General features: G+C 47.1%; 1 protein-coding gene across 4 annotated transcripts in view; it reads left to right on the top strand.

The window, feature by feature from the left end:
* Vangl1 (VANGL planar cell polarity protein 1) overlaps positions 1-17,252 on the top strand; it is a 50,938-nt gene extending 33,686 nt beyond the window's left edge. For 3 of the 4 annotated variants that reach the window (XM_029475559.1, XM_029475562.1, XM_029475561.1), the window contains exons 5-9: positions 6,185-6,318; positions 7,374-7,412; positions 7,698-7,830; positions 9,617-9,851; positions 14,641-17,252. In XM_029475559.1, the coding sequence (XP_029331419.1) occupies positions 6,185-6,318; positions 7,374-7,412; positions 7,698-7,830; positions 9,617-9,851; positions 14,641-14,901 (802 nt within the window). In that variant the 3' untranslated portion in view covers positions 14,902-17,252. The remainder of the gene's footprint in view (positions 1-6,184; positions 6,319-7,373; positions 7,413-7,697; positions 7,831-9,616; positions 9,852-14,640) is intronic. The other variant, XM_021158187.2, reaches the window with a different exon arrangement.
* Positions 17,253-17,612: the final 360 nt, after the last annotated feature.

Here is a 17,612-nt window from a genome sequence, read left to right as displayed (position 1 = left end):
CCCTTCCCTTCCCTTCCCTTCCCTTCCCTTCCCTTCCCTTCCATGTTTGCTTCCACCCCTGTCTGATCGGTTAAGCATTCCCATCCTTTGGGTGGTTGTCACCACCTATTGGAGGAGTGGACATCCTTTTATAAGCCCAGCTTATAGCTCAGCGTCTGGAAAGTCACAGGTGTTCAGTGTTTGCAGTTGTTGTGATGGGGGTGGGGCAGCTGGTTATTCATCCTCTTCTGAACCTTTTCTGGACGTCAGTGTGGTTGGCTCAAAGGATGGTGATTATATACTCTACACGGAAGTCTTCCCAGATTTTATTGTGATGAGAAACTGTTTAGTGGTTCATCTGTCAGCACATGCCGAGGTAATTGCAATAATGTCCTGGCACTGATGTGGGGCAGTTACATGTTCGAAACATGCTCACATTTCTCACTCATGGAGAAAGCTGTTTTGTTGATAGAGTGGTGTGGATCTAGTTTATATTGAAAAAGGCTGAAACTTAAGAGGGTCTTACCTGTTTGGCCATGTTTTCTCCCCTGGAGAGGAGCGGAGGATATAAGGGCTTTCTCCTGGATACATCCTGAAGACCAGTGCTAATTTCTGAGTTCAGTCATATATACAGGTTTGGTTGTAGAAAGCACAATCAAGGGGAGAGAAAATGAACAGTAAACAAAGGAATGTGTGTGGAGGTGCACATGTATGTGTGTGAGTCCATTCATGTGTGTATGGAGGTGCATGTGTGTGTGTATGTGTGGAGGTGCACATGTATGTGTGTGAGAGTGCATACTTTTATGGACTTCAGTCCCTCTTTCTGCAACCTAGAGGGGTTAAAAGAGAGATGGTTTATGGCCAAGGTGTTTCCTCCAAGTATGAGATGCTCCGCGTCTCTGGAGGAAGCAGTAAGGACTAGTAGCAGAAGTTGGAGATTATTTTCCACAGTGGGAGAGTGATCTTTTCAGAGGCTGGGGTACTCTCAAAGGAGTGGATTCCGCTTTTTTTGATTCTTGGGATTCTGGCAGAACACCGAGATCACTTCGTTTTCAAAATTCTGGGTGTGTGTCGGTCAGCTTTCTATTGCTGAAGCAAAATACCTGAGATGACCAATTTCTAAGAAAAATTAGTTGGGCTCACAATTTCAGTTGTGTTTGTTTGTTTTTGTTTGTTTGTTTTACATACACTCACTCAGCCCCAGTACTTTGAACTTGCAGCAGGTAGAGCCATGTGGTGGGGAACTAAAGTCCAACAAAGCTGTCCAACATGGCAGCCAGGAAGCAAAAAGAGAGCCAACAGGAGACCCCAGAGTCCCTTTCAAGAGCGTCCCCCTGGAGACCTGACTTCCTTCTGCGAGGTTCGACATTCTCAGGGCTTCACTGCTTCCCCAGAGCTCCTCAGGCTGACAGCTGAGCATTTAATATGTAGTGTTTGTGGGGAGCATTAAAGAGACAAAACATAATAAGTTATTCAGGATAAATGAATATTGAGCATGCTTTTATGCCCAGGAATGGCATGAACCAGTGAACCACATTCCCTATTATAAAATGCTCGGGGCCGTTATCAATAATATGATGCAGTTTTGAATAATGCTTTATGGTTTATAAATGTAATCACTGGTGAGATTTCAGTGGATGTTCTCAACAACCGCAGAAGGCCATTGATTTCTCTCACCATCACAGGCCATGAGGAAGGAAGACCCTAGAAAGTAACAGAATGGCAGGATCAGCTCTGGAATCCAGACTTTCTGCTTCTTAGGCCAAGGCTTTCTCCACGTGTGAGTCATGGCCACCTCCCCTAAGTGGATGGGATTGTCAGGAGGCGGAGAGTTGTCAAGGAGTGCTCTAACCTTATGGTCCTTATGGTTCCTTTCTCCAGGGAAAGCTATGTGGAAGGATCTGCCTTGGCTCGATTTCAAAGGGAGTCAGTCCCTCTTGGGGAGAGAGATTGGCACAGATGCACACAGGGGGCAAATCAGCCTCCCCAGCACACGCAGACATAGAAACCTATGGCCATAGTGGTATCGGTCACGAGGCATGTGCCTTAGGCTGGGCCCTTTAAATTATATTACCTTATAAAATTGTGCCACGCCTAAACCAACCAAACAAATCAATATGGGGAAGATAGAAGGCAAACGCCCCAATCGCCAGCATTTTCCCTGGCCTAAATGTCGGTTAAAGTGAACTCTCAGAAAGTCGAAGTCCAGAATTTGCCCACTAGTCATGATGCTTCAGAGACAGCTCTCAGAAACTGATGCCAGCCTTAGCCAGCACCCCATCGAGTTGGACCTCAGGGTGTCTCACTGGAACTTCTAACTACACTGACCTGACAGGTTTATTTCATTCAGCTCTCAGTGATGTATCTCATACATACGTGTTTGGAGCCCACGTACCATGGCAGTGCCAGGCATTCTGGATTGCTAGTCCCATCCTATTCAAGAAAAAAAAAATGAATGAAATTTGAAGAAGTGAATAATTTAAGATAAAATGATTCATATTCTCATTCTCTCTCTCTCTCCAGAGGCTGGAGTTCTCTGGGGGGTGGGTATGAAGTACTATCAATTGTTTCATAAAGTGGGAGATTGGAATAGTTGAATTATGATTTGTTTGATTATTGGCTTTGGAGGAGAACAAGGAGATGGCTTTCATTTCACACTTCTGGGACCATGATGGCCTTGTCTCCACAGCCTGCACCCAGGGCTCCTGCGTGAAGGTGGCTGGCCTGCTCACTGCCTCTCTGGCTCCAGTGCTGGTATGATGCCAAGCTCCCTGCCAGTTTGACTTTCCTTGCCCCTGTCTTTCCTCAGAGATGATCTTGTCTAGGATTTGCTTTCAACCATCTCTCAGCTGCCCCCCACCCTTTTTGCCTCTAATGTCTTTATGAAATTCTTCTTAGTCTTAAACCTTAAGATCTTAATCTCAAACCTATGGGAATCCTAAGGTTTTATAAATAGACAAGTTGAGCCAACAAGTGTTACCTATGGAGGAAATACAGGAGGCCTTGCTTGTGTGAGAGGGACTTGTGTAAGAAGTTAAAGAGGCAGGGGTTGCATGTCTAACTCCTTGTAGGAGACATTACTGGTCTGTGTTATGCTGGGTGCTCTGAGTGTAGGGACAGACTTTAGGGTCTAGGGAGTGTGAAAGGCTTACTGATAGAGGCCTGTGTGGTACCACAGTTGGAGGATACAGAGGATCGAAGGCAAGGAAGGTGTCTGAGCACGGACACTGGCTGGAGGAGTGGATGCACTGTAAGTCCTGGGCTTGTGGGTCTATGACTTAGCTAGCACCTAAACCACTGAAATGACTTTGCTAGCTAAGAGCAAGGGAGAATGTGGAAAATGACATCAACCAGGGAGTTCTGAGTGCTTAGATTGTTCCTGTAACCTGGAGCAGAACATGGGCACTGGGGACGTCTGCCTGCTGTTTGCACCCATGACTTCTGGCTGTTACGTACAAAGCACAGCTCAGCTATGAACACAAGGAATCACCATCCTGTATCTTGGCAAGACTTCAGGCATGCAGTACATGGTTTGCTCTGTAAAAAGGATGAAGCACTGTGATGTTGGATTTTAGCTCAAACGACTGCAACCTTTTCAAATTGGGCACATTGGTTGTGTATTGTCTTAGTTTTGTGGAAAGTCTCCTTCCCTCGTATTGTTAGATGTGTTGAGTGCCAGACAAATGGTTCTCTGTAGGCGAGAGTGTGCACAGCTCTTGGAGGCATTTATAAACTTGGCGCGAGTACTTCAGCTCCTGCATTAGCTTGTCAGCCTGGGCATCCGGCCAGGACTGTGCCTGGCTCTGAGTCATGCTGGAGCTCTGTGCGATGATGGGGTTGGAGAAGGCGCAGGATGCCTGCTCTTCTCTTCTGTGCTTCTTGGGAGATGGACTTCTCTGGCCTTGGCAAGACTGAGGTCCTGCATGAAGCCCCGGGGCGCTGTCCCTGGGCACCAGCTCTATCTGTGGGAAGTTCTTAGGGGATGCATAGAGTTTTGCTCCAACATTGGCAGCTGTGGGCCTTGCCCCAACCGTGTCTTAGGCCATGCTAGAAGGTGGCAGGGTTGGAGCTCTGAAGAGGGAGACAAGGACAGAAGGCACTTCTAGAGATGGCACATGTGGGATGAAGGCACTGGACTGAGCCGATAGAATTCTCTGGGCTCCTCCTTGTGACCTGGATGAAAAACAAAACCCAGCAGTCACCACAAGGTTTGCTTTGGAGGTGGGCCTGAGGATAACTTCTGAAACTACTTTTAAACTCTGGACTTTTTTAAAGGAGGATTTATTTACTTGCTTATTTATAATGTGTATGTACCTGCAGAGTTTGTGTGCACCACACGAATGCAGACCACAGAGGCCAGAAAAGTATATTGCATCCCTTGTTATATGTGGTTATAAGCCATATAGGTGCTGGGAACTGAACCTGAGCTTCTACAAGAGCAGCCAATGCTTAATGGCTAAGCCATCTCTCAATTTCTCCCCACCAGTTCTTAACTTTTGGTGACGGACATTTTTTTTTTTTAATGTTCTAATCCGAGCACCTAGAGAAATTCTTCTGCTGGTATAAAAGCATGGGATGAACTAGTTTGAACCAGTGTGTCTGTGTATAACCAAGCTTGTTTTCACCCTTAGGGTTTTCAAACATTAGTGTGTGGGCAGAGGCAGAAGACCAGCAATGTGCAAGGATGCATGTGTGTGATAGGGATGGGTACACTTTTGGATGCATTGGAAGTGAAGGAACACTCGTTCCTCTTTGGGGAAGGTCATAGCAGAGGAGGAGGAGGAGATTGAAAACACAATGAGCAGAACTCAGAACAACAGTAAGATCAAAATGAAGCCCTTCACCTCAAGGACCGCCTTAGTCTTGCACTCCACGCTGACCTAATGACTGCTCGGTTCCTACATAGTGCAGAGGTGAATATTGGAGACTCTGCCATTGGAGACTCATCCTCAGCTCTGTGTTCAATTCTTAAAGCGGAGTGCAAAGGGAGTCTTGGGGAGTGGGGGTAGGGGGTAGTATGGGGCTTCAGCGGTCTGGCTAAGGGTTGCTCAGTCAGTAGTGGGTAGAGAGCCCTGGAATGCCATATAGCCCTCCGGGAATCCAAGGCAGTCCGTGTCCTGGCGTTCAGGCCACTGTAAATAATCCTTATAAGCCCATTATCTTAGCAGAGCACTGGGAAAGAGACACAGAAGGGCAAGATAAAACAGAGCTGTGGTATTTAGTGCAGCGTGGTTGGCGAACGGCTTCGGGAGCTGCAGATGTCAGGACACACAGCGCAGGGTGAAGGGCCAGCATCTAGGTTGTCAGTCCGCCCCAGAATTCTAGCCAGACTCTTAACGTGTGCCATGCCATTGTGCGTCTTGTGGGTTTCTGTGCCTTTGTTTTCTTCCCTGGAGTGATCGTGAAGGTCAAATGCGAGGAGATGAGTGAAAGCCCCTCCCTGTTGCAGCTGGTGGATCTCTGAAACTGCAGGGATCCTGCAGTGTTCTGTTCAGCTCCCAGCATGCTCCTGGGATATGTGTGTTATCACCTGAGCTCCAAAATGGTAGCTTGGAGCTATCATCTGCTGAGTGTCCGGGACACTTGAAGGGCAGGAGCTTCTGAGGATCTTAAGACCCAGAATATCTTAGTGCGTAACTGAAGCCTCATTTGAAGGACTCTGCCCCATAGGGAAGACATTGCTGTAACATGGGAGACCAGTTCCTTAGACCTGGGGCAAATCTCTGCCCCCCCCTCTCTCTCTGTCTCTCTGTCTCTCTCTCTCTCTCTCTCTCTCTCTCTGTGTATGTGTGTGTAATCAATTACTGAATGAGGGTCTCAGAGCATCATCAAAGTTCCTACCTTTTTATTGGTGTGTGGTGGGGGGGTGAGCTTCTCAATTTCCTTCCTTCTTCTTCTTTTTTTTTTTTTTTTTGTAAATTAAGGATAAACAGGAAAAGCTTTATGTACCCCAAACCTAAATCTCAGTTACAGCTTGTAACTTTCTCCTCTTTCAGCTTCTGGTTGAATGGGATATGGGGAATGCCAGAGCCTGGGAGAGGAGAGGAAGCCACCACAGTGGAAGCCGTGGGGAGTGCAGGAGCCAGCAGACTTTCCTGGGAGGGCTACCTTGACTTAGAATTGACCTGACTCAGAAAGACTTCTCATTTCAGCCCCACTGTATTCGGGTGAAAACCCTGCATTCACTTTTGCCCTCATTTTTCAGCATCCAGCGAGCAGCCTTGGCGGTTCTGGAAAATTACTACAAGGACTTCACCATCTATAACCCGAACCTCCTAACAGCAGCCAAATTCCGAGCAGCCAAGCACATGGCTGGCCTGAAAGTCTACAATGTAGATGGTATGTGCTTGAAACCGTTTGTGGGGCATGGGGGCCACAGTTAGGCGGCTCTGTGGCTTAAACCTCATAGTACGTTTGCTTCAACCCTGTACTCTGTGCTTGCCTTAGGTCTTTTCTCACTTTAGAACAATTTCTATTTTTAGTTTAAATGTAGACAAACATGTTTTGGGGAGGGGGATGTCAGTTTACAGTCTATATGTATATATATAGCAAGTTCATCCACTTGGAGATTTTGGTATTGGAAACTGTAGCTGTGTTTCCTGCCTCCTGCTGGGAACAGTTTAGATTGAAAGTCCTAGGAAAGGAATGCTTTTCAAAGTCTGAAGTCTGAGCTGTTCACCCAAAGACTGCGATGCTCTCGATGCTCTCAGAGGGCATTCGGCCTAGAATACTCCACCCTGGCCTAGAAATGTATTCAGCCTAGAGAGTCAGCTATCTGGGAACTCCTCTCTAGTCTCTCAGTCCTGGCCAGGAGCAGGAGTGGAATGGCAACCAGAAGCTGGAGGCAGACTCACCAAGTCAAAGGCCAGTTTTATTCAGGGTGTCAGGTGCTCAAGTGTGAGAAACAGGACTCCCTCTCACGTCTTGCTGGGCACCTGGGCTAAGACAAGAGCTTTGCACACTCCCGGAGAGATTCATGTTGTCAATAAGACAGCTGGATTACATAGGTATCAGTTTTTGGTATTAGTGTCCAGTCTATTTTTTTTTTTTTTAAATTTGGCTATGGAAGGTGTATGACTGGTAAGCCTCACCCTTGATTGGGAAACTTAGCTCTCTGAGGCACCCAGAAGAAAGCATTAGGTCCTGGCTGTGTCTTTGTGATAAGCTAAATTGGGTCATGCACAGGGTGACACGGGACTTCTAGATCGCTTCATAGATGGGGTGGGGCATGTTGCGGTTGCTGGGTTTTGGTGTTGGGGGCGATAGCACTCGGCTTAGCTTGTGTTCCTGTGTGTGGTCACTGTCAGTGTCCCTTGACTTCTCTTTTCTCTGTCTGTCCTTGTTCTCCCATCCTGCCTACTCTCTCTCATTGTCCGCTGCATGCGATGTCCCAGCTGCCCTTATGGCCAAACTGAAACTTTGTGTAGCAGATGGTAAGTGACCTCTTCGGCACGCTCCGGCGGGTGTTGTTCTTGGCCGGCGTCAGGGGTGAGCAGTTGGCAACCCCTTCAGAGATCTTTTTCCATTTCCCCATCAGACTCTGGTTAGATCTCCTGGCTGCCATGAGCGTGGAGTACTACTGCGCAGGCCCAGCCAGGGGTGCTCCGTAGGGGCGTGGGTGGGAGCTTACTAGCAGACCACAGACCCTGGTGCTGCTTCTCGGTCCCATTTCCTGGCGTTTACCGTTAAAGCTATCTACCTTTCTCCTTCCATCAAAGGGCCCAGTAATAACGCCACTGGTCAGTCCCGAGCCATGATTGCTGCAGCAGCTCGGCGCAGAGACTCCAGCCACAACGAGTTGTATTATGAAGAGGCCGAACACGAACGCAGGGTGAAGAAGCGGAGAGCAAGGTCTGTGACCCTTGCGCGCCTGGGCCCTCCTCCCGCTGAACATTTTATTCTTACTTTTTAAAAAAATTTTTTTTTAACTTCCAGAATTAATTTTCTGTTTGTACACATGCCCTGGATGACTGTTTACAGACCACATTACTCTCACGTTTCTCAGACTTTGTGTGTAGTCACCACCAGACATACCTCTAAACACCCATCACAGGTCCCGGGCCCACTCACAAGGCTTACCACGTGGTCTGTGGGCCTAAGCCTGCGCCTGGGAATCTGCATTTAGAGCAGATTTCCACGGGGCTTCTGTGGCTGCCCTTGGAGGGGGCAAGACCCACCCACACCATTTCCCATGTGAACGGAAGGTGACAAAGGTGGCTTCCCTTAAGCCTGTCACCTCATTCTTCCCTTTCCTGAGTTGCTGGGGGGTTGGGGGAGGTGTAAGTGGAACAAGGGGACTAAAGCTCTGCTTGCTTTTCTTTTCTTTTCTCTTCTTTTTTTCTTTTTTTGTAGCCTAACCAGGCCTTAAACCCTCTGTATAGCTAAGGATGATGCTGAACTTCCTTTTAAAAACCTTTTAAAACATCTATTTGTGTGTGTGTGTGTGTGTGTGTGTACATGTGTATGTGTGCATGTACATGTATGTGTGCGTGTACATATGCCACAGTGAACCTATGGAGAGCATGACTTTTGGGGATTGGTTCTTTGTCTTCTCTCACACGAGTTCTGGGGTGGGGGTGGGGGTCAAATTCAGGTTGTGAGACTTGGCTGCAAAGCACCTTTGCCCTGAGCCGTCTTGTCAGCCTGACTTCTTGTGTGGCCTCCACCTGCTGAGTGCTGGATCAGGAGCTTGTGCCACCACATGAGGTGCTGGGGATTTGTCCCAGGTCTCTGTGGTACTGGACAAGCCCTCTGCCAACTAAAGCTACCCAAGCTCTGGCTCTTTAGCATCTGTGTCTGCACGCTCGCTTTCTCTTTCCGGATGGAGTGTGAGCAGAAGTCTTTATTTCACTTTTTAAAAAGTTGGTTATTTTATTTATTTACATTTCAAATGCTACCCCCTTTCCTGATTCCCTCCACACAGAAGCCCCCTATCCCCTCCCCCTCCTCCTACTTCTATGAGGGTGTGCCCCCACCCACCCACCCACTCCCACCTCCCTGCCCTAGCATTCCTCTACACTGGGGCATTGAGCCTTCATAGGACCAAGGGCCTCTCCTCCCATTGATGCATAACAAGGCCATCCTCTGCTACATACACAACTTGAGCCATGGGTCCCTCCATGTGTACTCCTTGGTTGGTGGTTTAGCCCCTGGGAGCTCTGGAGGGGGAGGGGGAGGGGGATCTGGCTGGTTGATATTATTGTTCTTGCTATGTGGTTGTAAACCCCTTCAGCTCCTTCAGTCCTTTAACTCCTCCGTTGGGGACCCTGTGATCATCAGTTCAATGCTTGGCTGCAAGCATCTGCTTCTGTATATGTCAGGCTCGGGCAGAGCCTCTCAGGAGACACCTTTTATTGGAGAAATCAAAGCACAGGTTAAAGTGAGCTTTCTGAGCTCATTATTGGCAGAATTGGGAGGCCCAGAGACACCACCCACCCACTCCCATCTCATGTCTGCTGTTGCTTCTCTTCTCCCAGGCTCTTTCCATCTCCTGGAGGGATACAGTATGACAGAGCCTTGGGGAAGTTGGTGGTAGGCCAGGGTGCTTCAGTGAACAAAGGCCCTCTGCATCTTATGGGACTGTCCCCAGACCCTGCAGTGGGCGCTGCCTTGCTGACTGTCTCGAATCTCCTTCCAGACTGGTGGTGGCTGTGGAGGAGGCCTTCATCCATATCCAGCGTCTCCAGGCTGAGGAACAGCAGAAGTCTCCAGGAGAGGTGATGGACCCCAGAGAGGCAGCCCAGGCCATCTTCCCCTCCATGGCCAGGGCGCTGCAGAAGTACCTGCGCACCACACGGCAGCAACACTACCACAGCATGGAGAGTATCCTGCAGCACCTGGCCTTCTGCATCACCAACAGCATGACCCCCAAGGTGAGCTGCCAGGTCGGGGCTCGGGCAGAAAGGTCCCTGGGTTTGGCTGGTCACATGACATCCCGTGTCTCCACCATTGCTCACCACGTTATTTAAGACTTACTTTTGATTTTGATATCTATGTACTTGTGTGTTTCTGTATGAGCATCTTTCATGTTTGGATGTCCCTTGCAAAGGCTAGAAGATGACATTCTCCTGGAACTAGAGTTACAAGTGGCTGTAAGTCTCCTAATATGGCCAGTAGGAACTGAACTTGGGTCTTCTGGGAGAGCAATAAAGGCTCTTTAACTAATGAGCTGTCTCTCCAGCCCATCATCTTATTTTTTAACACAGGGTCTCTCACTGAACATAGAACTCAGTGATTCTGCTAGACTGGCTGGCCAGTGAGGCCCTAGGATCCTCCCTCTCTTCCTTTCCAGCACTGTACGTGGGGGTCCTAAGAATCTGAACACAGATCCCCACACTTGGACAGCAAGCACTGTAGCCCTGAGCCGGCTCCCTAGCCCGGAACAATTGTTTTTTAAATACACGTTTTGAAGGCCTCTAGATTCTAGAATGCTGCAGACTATCCCCCTTTTGGGGTCTCCTATCTGCATGGAATGGGGTCTCTGGTTGCAGGTGGACAAGGAGTTGGCGAATGACAAACAGAAGCGACACACGAGATTGTGTAGAATCTGAATGTAATTTGTCAACTCGAGCATCAAACTTTTTATACAGAAGAAAATAGGGAAGTTGGGTGACACACCGGCTAGGTACAAAGAGGTTACTGGATTCTTACACAAAACAGGGGAATGCAAACATGGAAGGACTGGCAGGAACCAACTGGGGTAAAACTCAATGTTAACAACTGGGATCAAAAACAGCTCCACCTAAGGTCCACTTAATCTTAGAAGCCAGGGTCAAGGGCTTCCGCACTCTTGCCTTAGTTCCTATTCTAGTCTATTGTATAGTCCACTTTCCCCCTAGGCCATTGTAAATACTTGTGTGTGGGTGTAACTCAGCTATCTATAGTTCTAAGTATCTACTCTGGTTCCTTCTTAGATCACAAACTTCCTTCTTCCTAGATAATGGTAAATTCCTGTGTAGGGCTGTGACTTAGCTATCCATGCCCAAGGTCAGATCAAGGACTGCCTAGAATCTAACTTAGCTATATGTTAAAAAATCAATCCTTAGGAGCACTTGTAATAAAGTAATATTAAGGGAAAGCACACAGATCCGTTTACCAACTAAAGCAAGGACATTGGAGCATTCTTTATACAGGATGCCACGGTTCCAGGAGACTAAGTTTCCATGAACTTTTTGCCTCGGGACAGCGCCCAGGTTTTTGGGGCCTGTCGCTCTTGTCACTACTGGAGTGGGTGTAGCACTATAACAGAGGAAAAATTTCCACCTGGAACCAGTACAGTGTAGTGGTGAGGGTAGTCAGGAAAGTGTGTACACGCTCAGTATGACAGGAAAGTGTATGTACACACCCAGTGTGACAGTGAAGCATGTGTACATGATCAGTATGACAGGAAAGTATGTACATGCTGAGCACATGCTAAACTGACCCATTTTAACCTGGGCCCTCCACCAACTGTCTTGCTGTACAACCTTGGACAATTATCTTCTGGTACTGTGCCTCAGTTTCCTAACCAGTGAATTGAGGATGTTCTTCATACCTCATGTTAATTCATGTGATAATGTCATACCTATCATTTGATAAAAGTCTGACTAAACAGCTGTCGGTTTTTGGCAGAAACGATGCCACCATTTTGGATGTTGTAGACTTTGTTTTTGGCTCATGGCGTTAGTACACTGTAAGGGATAGATGTTGCAGTCATCAGCAGTGTAATTTAATAGAGGACTGGGGCAAAAAGAGAAATGGGTGGGCACAGTGGGTATCGTGGTGGGTTTGGATTCTCGCCCATCCACTCAGTTGGTTTGTAGCTGTGCACAAGTTTTTCTATAATGATTCCTCCCGTATAAAGCAGGGATAGCTGCCTGACAGAGTTGTTGTGTGAGGGATGCTGATAAGAGAGGCTATAAGCATGTAAGTCTCATGGAAGCGTGGATGACCTTGGCATTCGTGCACAAGTGACATCCGATCACCTTTCATCATAAGGATATCTTATTCTTACACTTCTCCCAAGTACTACCAGCTTGGGAAAGCCGTGCAGAAATAGCCATGATAAATTGTAAGGCTTTTCATTTCTTTGATTCAGTCTCTCACCCAAGAAAATATCCAGCACAGCCATGTCCATAGTCAGCTCGGGACCCATCTGTGGAGTCGGCTAGCCATGGATGGAAACACGTATCTCTGCACTGAGCGTGTACACATGCACTCCTGTCATACTAAGTGCATGTTCATGCTTCCCTGCCACCCTGAGCATGTACACATGTTCCTGTCACTGACCACTAAACAACACAGTGTAGCAGCTACTTAGCATCACGGTGGAGTAGGTGCTGCAAGCCATGTAGAGATTAAGCATTCTAAAGTACACAGGTATCTGCAGGGTACATGCAAACGCAAACAGTGAGCCCGTTTATATGAGAGACTTGAACATCAGATTATGGTATATAGTATCTGTATGTACAACTCTACATTAAAGGTACGTTGCCCACCCCCAGAATATTATTCTGTGTAACTTCAAACTGGAAATTGTTTACAAAAGCAAGAGTGTCTAACATGCTGGGGTATATCATCTGTGGCAATGTGGGTGAACACTTGAATATTTTGTTACAAAAGTCCACATACAACATTTCTATTTGCAAATAGAAAACTATTGTCCCCTTGTGCAGAGGAATAGCTTCTGGCAAGGAGAAGGGACCGCTGGTTTCCTATCTCCAGAGTTCCTTAAAGTTGTCTGATATATTCCCATTTCGTTTTTTAAATGTATGCTTTCTTGGATTTTTATTTAAAAAAGAAAAAGAAAAGTCCAATGTAGAAAGTTAGGTTTTCAGCCAGCTGTGGTAGATTATCACTGTAATCACACTGCTTGGGAGGCCAAGGCAGAAGGACTATGGATTCAAGACCACCCTGGGCTATGTAGTGAATTCTGGTCCAGCCTGTGCTACCTAGCAGAAACTTTCTCAGAAAAAAAACAAAAACAAAAACAAACAAAAAAACCAACCAATTAAACAAGAACAAAACCAAAACCAAAACTAGAGCTGGTGAGATGGCTCTTTGGATAAAGGTGCTTGCTGCCAAGCCTGAGTTCAGGCCCCAGAACTACATGGTGGAAGGAGAGAACTGACTCCTGAAACTGTTCTCCAGCACACACGTGCCATGGCATGCATAGGTGTGCACACACACAAACTCAGAGAAAGACACAGAGAGAACACAAAGTAATTAGAACCCCCACACTATCAACAAAAACCCCACTCTGCCCCCATCCCCCACTCCTTGCAGTTCGGGCTGATGTGTGTTCTCTTAGCTGTGTCTGTGTTCTAGTTTTTAAGGCCGAGATGCTTTGATACTAGACACACCTGCGTTTTGGAAACCTGCTTTCTTCACTCAAAGTTTCTTGGATCATTCATTCCATATACACAGATCTGACTCACGTAGCTTTCACTGTGAATAGCTGCTCCTGATTCCACCAGATATGTAGATTTGCCTAACCACTTGTCTGTTGGTGCACATTTGAATTAAGTTTCACAGGTCGAAGCCAGGGGTTGGCTGTTTCTGTGACTCCGATTTCACTGAAGCACAGCAGCGCTTTCTTGTGTGCCTATCACCATGGCTACAGCTGCTTGCACTGCCCGGGAGAGTGGAGGAGTTATGAAAGAGGATTGCTTCAAAACCAAAAAGGTCCTCACCTTGGCCTAGGACCAGATGGATATATGCCAGTATTTTTCAATTTATATTGTCAGTTCATTCTTTCTCTCAACTAAACTGATGTATGTATTTAATTCTATGCCAGGTACATTAGAAAGTCATACTTTAAAAAGTGGAAGACAGGGTTGACGTAGTTCTTATCTTCTACAAGTTTGAAGCCTCATGGGGAGGAGACAGCAAGTCAGCATAGTTCAGGAAGTGAACTATGGCATGACGTCATCGCCAGTGATTTCAGGAGCTTTGGCAAAAGAACATGTTGATCCATCTGAGGGATAGTGTAAGGTGTGAAAGTCTAGGAGGGATTTCTGGGATAGCTCTCAGCAGGAGGGATGGCACATGAAGATGTAGTGGAATCAGAGAACTTCAGTCTGCTTGGTGTCGTGTCCCTGGAGCAAGCGCTCAGGAGAGGGGAAGTGGGTCTGGCCATCCCGAGCCCTAGCCACACATGCATCAGTTCTGCATGACAGACAACACCACAGTGTGTCTACCGGGAGCGCTTTGTGCACCTCGTGGCAGCTCAGTGAGCGAGGTTAAGAGAACCGGGCAAATGACTGAGCAAGGTCACACAGCCAGCAGGTGGTAGAGCCATGCAGTTCTGTCTGTGCGGTTGTCCTTGTCTGTCTGCCCAGGATTCACTGACTACGGCTCTGTTCCAGGCACTCAGCCTGCCCTCGGGGTTCTTGACTTTAGCAGGGAGGGAGGTGTCTTCAGGTGGCATGTTACATCAACAGTGGTAGCCAATCCACTTCCCTCAACTCACCCTCTGATTGTAAATTGCCAAAAGAAAATTCGGAAGCCCAAGGAGTCTTCCTTCTACAGAGAGGGTCTCGTGGGCCTTCAGCATGAGAGGCTAAACTCTAGTCTACGGTATGGGGTAGTTGGGTAACATTTTCTAAGGGAAAAAAAGATGGCGCCTGGCTATAACGCACAGCAACCCTTGTAACGTCACCAATGTTCTTCCTTGGCTTTCAGGCTTTCCTTGAACGATACCTCAGTGCGGGCCCCACCTTGCAGTATGACAAGGATCGATGGCTCTCAACACAGTGGAGACTTATTAGTGAGGAGGCTGTGACAAACGGGTTACGGGATGGAATTGTTTTCGTCCTTAAATGCTTGGACTTCAGCCTCGTGGTCAATGTGAAGAAAATCCCATTCATTGTACTTTCAGAAGAGTTCATAGACCCTAAATCTCACAAGTTCGTTCTTCGCTTACAGTCCGAGACATCAGTCTAAAATTTCTATACTTGTGGCTTTATGAAAAACAAAAGAATATATAAATAGATATATATATATGTCCAGGAGGAAGTTCTTTTATAAAGATTTTTTTAAAAATTCTTCAATGCTGACTCAAACTGGCAGAGGATAGACCAGTATCCTTCGACCATCTGCACTTTATTTGGAAGGAAGCAGGAGATGCCCTCCCCAACAAGTGACTGTTGGCATCTGACTTTAATAGATGGGACTTCTGAAGAAGCTGTTCCCTGGAGTTTCTGTGACAGCTGTAAACCAAAGTGTAGCTGCTGTGTATCCTCTGGAGCCTCGCCTTACAACTGGTCCCTGCCTGTGACCCAGTACCACACCCACCTGGACTTCTGGTCGACCCCCTCATAGATCCTAGGGGCCTCACTTTATTCTGCTTCAGGAAGCCAGACACTACACACCCACTTGCGTGTTTGTGCATGTAGTTATCCACATCACCACACCATCCTGGGGAGTGGTGGGCAGTACAGGAAATGTCCAACCGCCTGAGTTTTTAATCCTTTGTTGCCTTACATTGTGAAGAGAAAGAAACTGATAGAAAATGTGCACTGCTGGTTTGCAGCTGTTAAGTGATTGGCTTTCCATTTTCCCCTGAGAGAGAGCCTACCTGCCCTGTTTCTGGCCCTGCTCCTCTGTTGGCCCTTCCCTAGCCCTGGGGTTGCTTACCTGGGCTTCACTGTAATGCCCACTCTCCTTAGCATCTGGACCACAGCCGTACATGGTGGGCAGCCTGGCCAGGCTAGCTTGGCCCTCCAGAGATGTCAGGGACTTGGCTTTCCAAGTATACCCACAGCTCTTTGCACAGCCTCTCCCAGTCTTTCTCCCAAGAAGTAGGGTATGACCCTGGGGATCTATTCAGCTGCAGCACCTCCCTTAGGCTGCAGCAGGAGCCCATCCAACCAGTCCTCCTCAGCCCTGCTTCACACAAACCAGGAGAGACCAACACTGTGACTCCCAGTTGGCAGGTGCCCCATGTAGCCATCCAATTTCCCAGGGAGACAAGTATTCAACAAAGCTCATGTGCCAAGCTGCCCTGCCATGGGAAGCCAAACAGTGCCCACCACCCTGGCAACTACTGCTGTCCCATCCTGAGGTTTGTGACCACCACCACTGTGCAACTTATCGCAGGGAAAAGGGTCGCTGGGAAAGGGAGAGTTGGGTCAGCGGCGCAGTCCCGAAGGCTCCTTCTGTCAGCATGTTGTAGCTGGTTTCAGAGGACAATGCCCTTGATGTCCCATTTGTAGACATAGCTGCTTCCTGGCAGAGTCCTGTGCAGGGGAGTCCCCAAGGAGCCATTTCCTGACACCTTGTAGTGGGCTGTCCCAGTCTCTGCTTGCCTACATCCGAAGCAATGCTCCACCAAGTACTCTTTCCTTTCTTAGCTTCAGGGATCTCATTTCAGGAAAGGAGAAGGCCGCCATCATCTCCATGCCCATATAAGTGTACCCTTCTGTCTATTAAAAAAAAAAATCCAAATTGGCATGGAATATTTGTGATACACTTGTGCTTAGAAAAGCCAATGTTATTTTTTTGTTCAATAACTTTTAGCTCAGAAAGGTGTGCTAGAGAAGGAAGAGAAACCCGTAGGCAAGGCACAGCCAGGATGCCCCATGATAACAGTGTAACACACACGCGCGCGCGCACACACATAGTGTAACCAGGTGCTTTGGTCTTACTTTGAAACCTTTAGGTCCCTTCTACTGGAAGTTCCTCAGGATGTCTTTCTCAGGAAATATTTTAGGAGACGAGGTAAGGGGTGGGCAGTCTGTGAGAGACCAGCTGTGTGTGGAGGGTAATGTCACAGCAGAGCTGCTCTGCCACCAACACCATTCAGTTGTTAAGTGCCATAAATGTAAGTGATGTAGAGTAAAAGGTAACACTGCTCGTCAGCATCTTACAATACTGTGCTTCCTGCTCCGGCTTAAATCATGGGTCTTAAAGGGGCTAAATTGGAGCCCTGTGTTGGTATGTGCATTCCCAGAAGGGCAAAGAAAGGCTTAAATTAAGGAATTAATTTATTTTCCCTCCTGGCCCCTCTCCATCTCCTTTGCATAGAACTTCAGACTTCCTGAAATTATTGTTTTGGTTGTAAATTGAATATCGATTTTTTTCTCAAAATACTTAAGTTTGCATCGATTCCTGAAAGAAAAACAAAAATCACAAGCAGGATCCTTTAAAGTCTTTGTGCTTCCAGCGTTTTACCAGGCCGAGTTGACGTGACGTGAGAACAAACGGTGTAGAGGAGAGTTTGCAAAAGAAATGTGAAGTTGCAGAAAGCTGCATCACACAACTGAAGACAATAAAGTTTTATTTCATTTCTTGAACCCTCATAGCCTACTCTTTTTAAAGGATGTAAATTGCTCCCCAAGGCTAGTAGGATACATGATCCTATTAGAGGACACAGGATTCCATTACCTTAAACGTTTATAGATTTCCCCACCCCTATAACTTCCAACCTAAGTTATTAAAATTCTAACATTAACTGTGGAAGAACTCAATGAAGAGTGTAGGTCTGAGATTGCCATCTTCCCCGGGTGATTTTCATTATCTACAAACGTAGACAACTTTTGTTCAGAAGTGTGTGCTTTAAAAAAAAAAAAAAAAAAAAAAGCAGTCTTTAATAGTCCTGGAATTGAATGCTCAGGAAGTGGGAATTAGAATGGATTTTAAGGTTATAAGGCTCA

Source organism: Mus caroli, chromosome 3 (genome assembly GCF_900094665.2).
Source record: "Mus caroli chromosome 3, CAROLI_EIJ_v1.1, whole genome shotgun sequence".
Taxonomy (NCBI): domain Eukaryota; kingdom Metazoa; phylum Chordata; class Mammalia; order Rodentia; family Muridae; genus Mus; species Mus caroli.
This window is presented reverse-complemented; position numbering and strand designations above follow the sequence as displayed.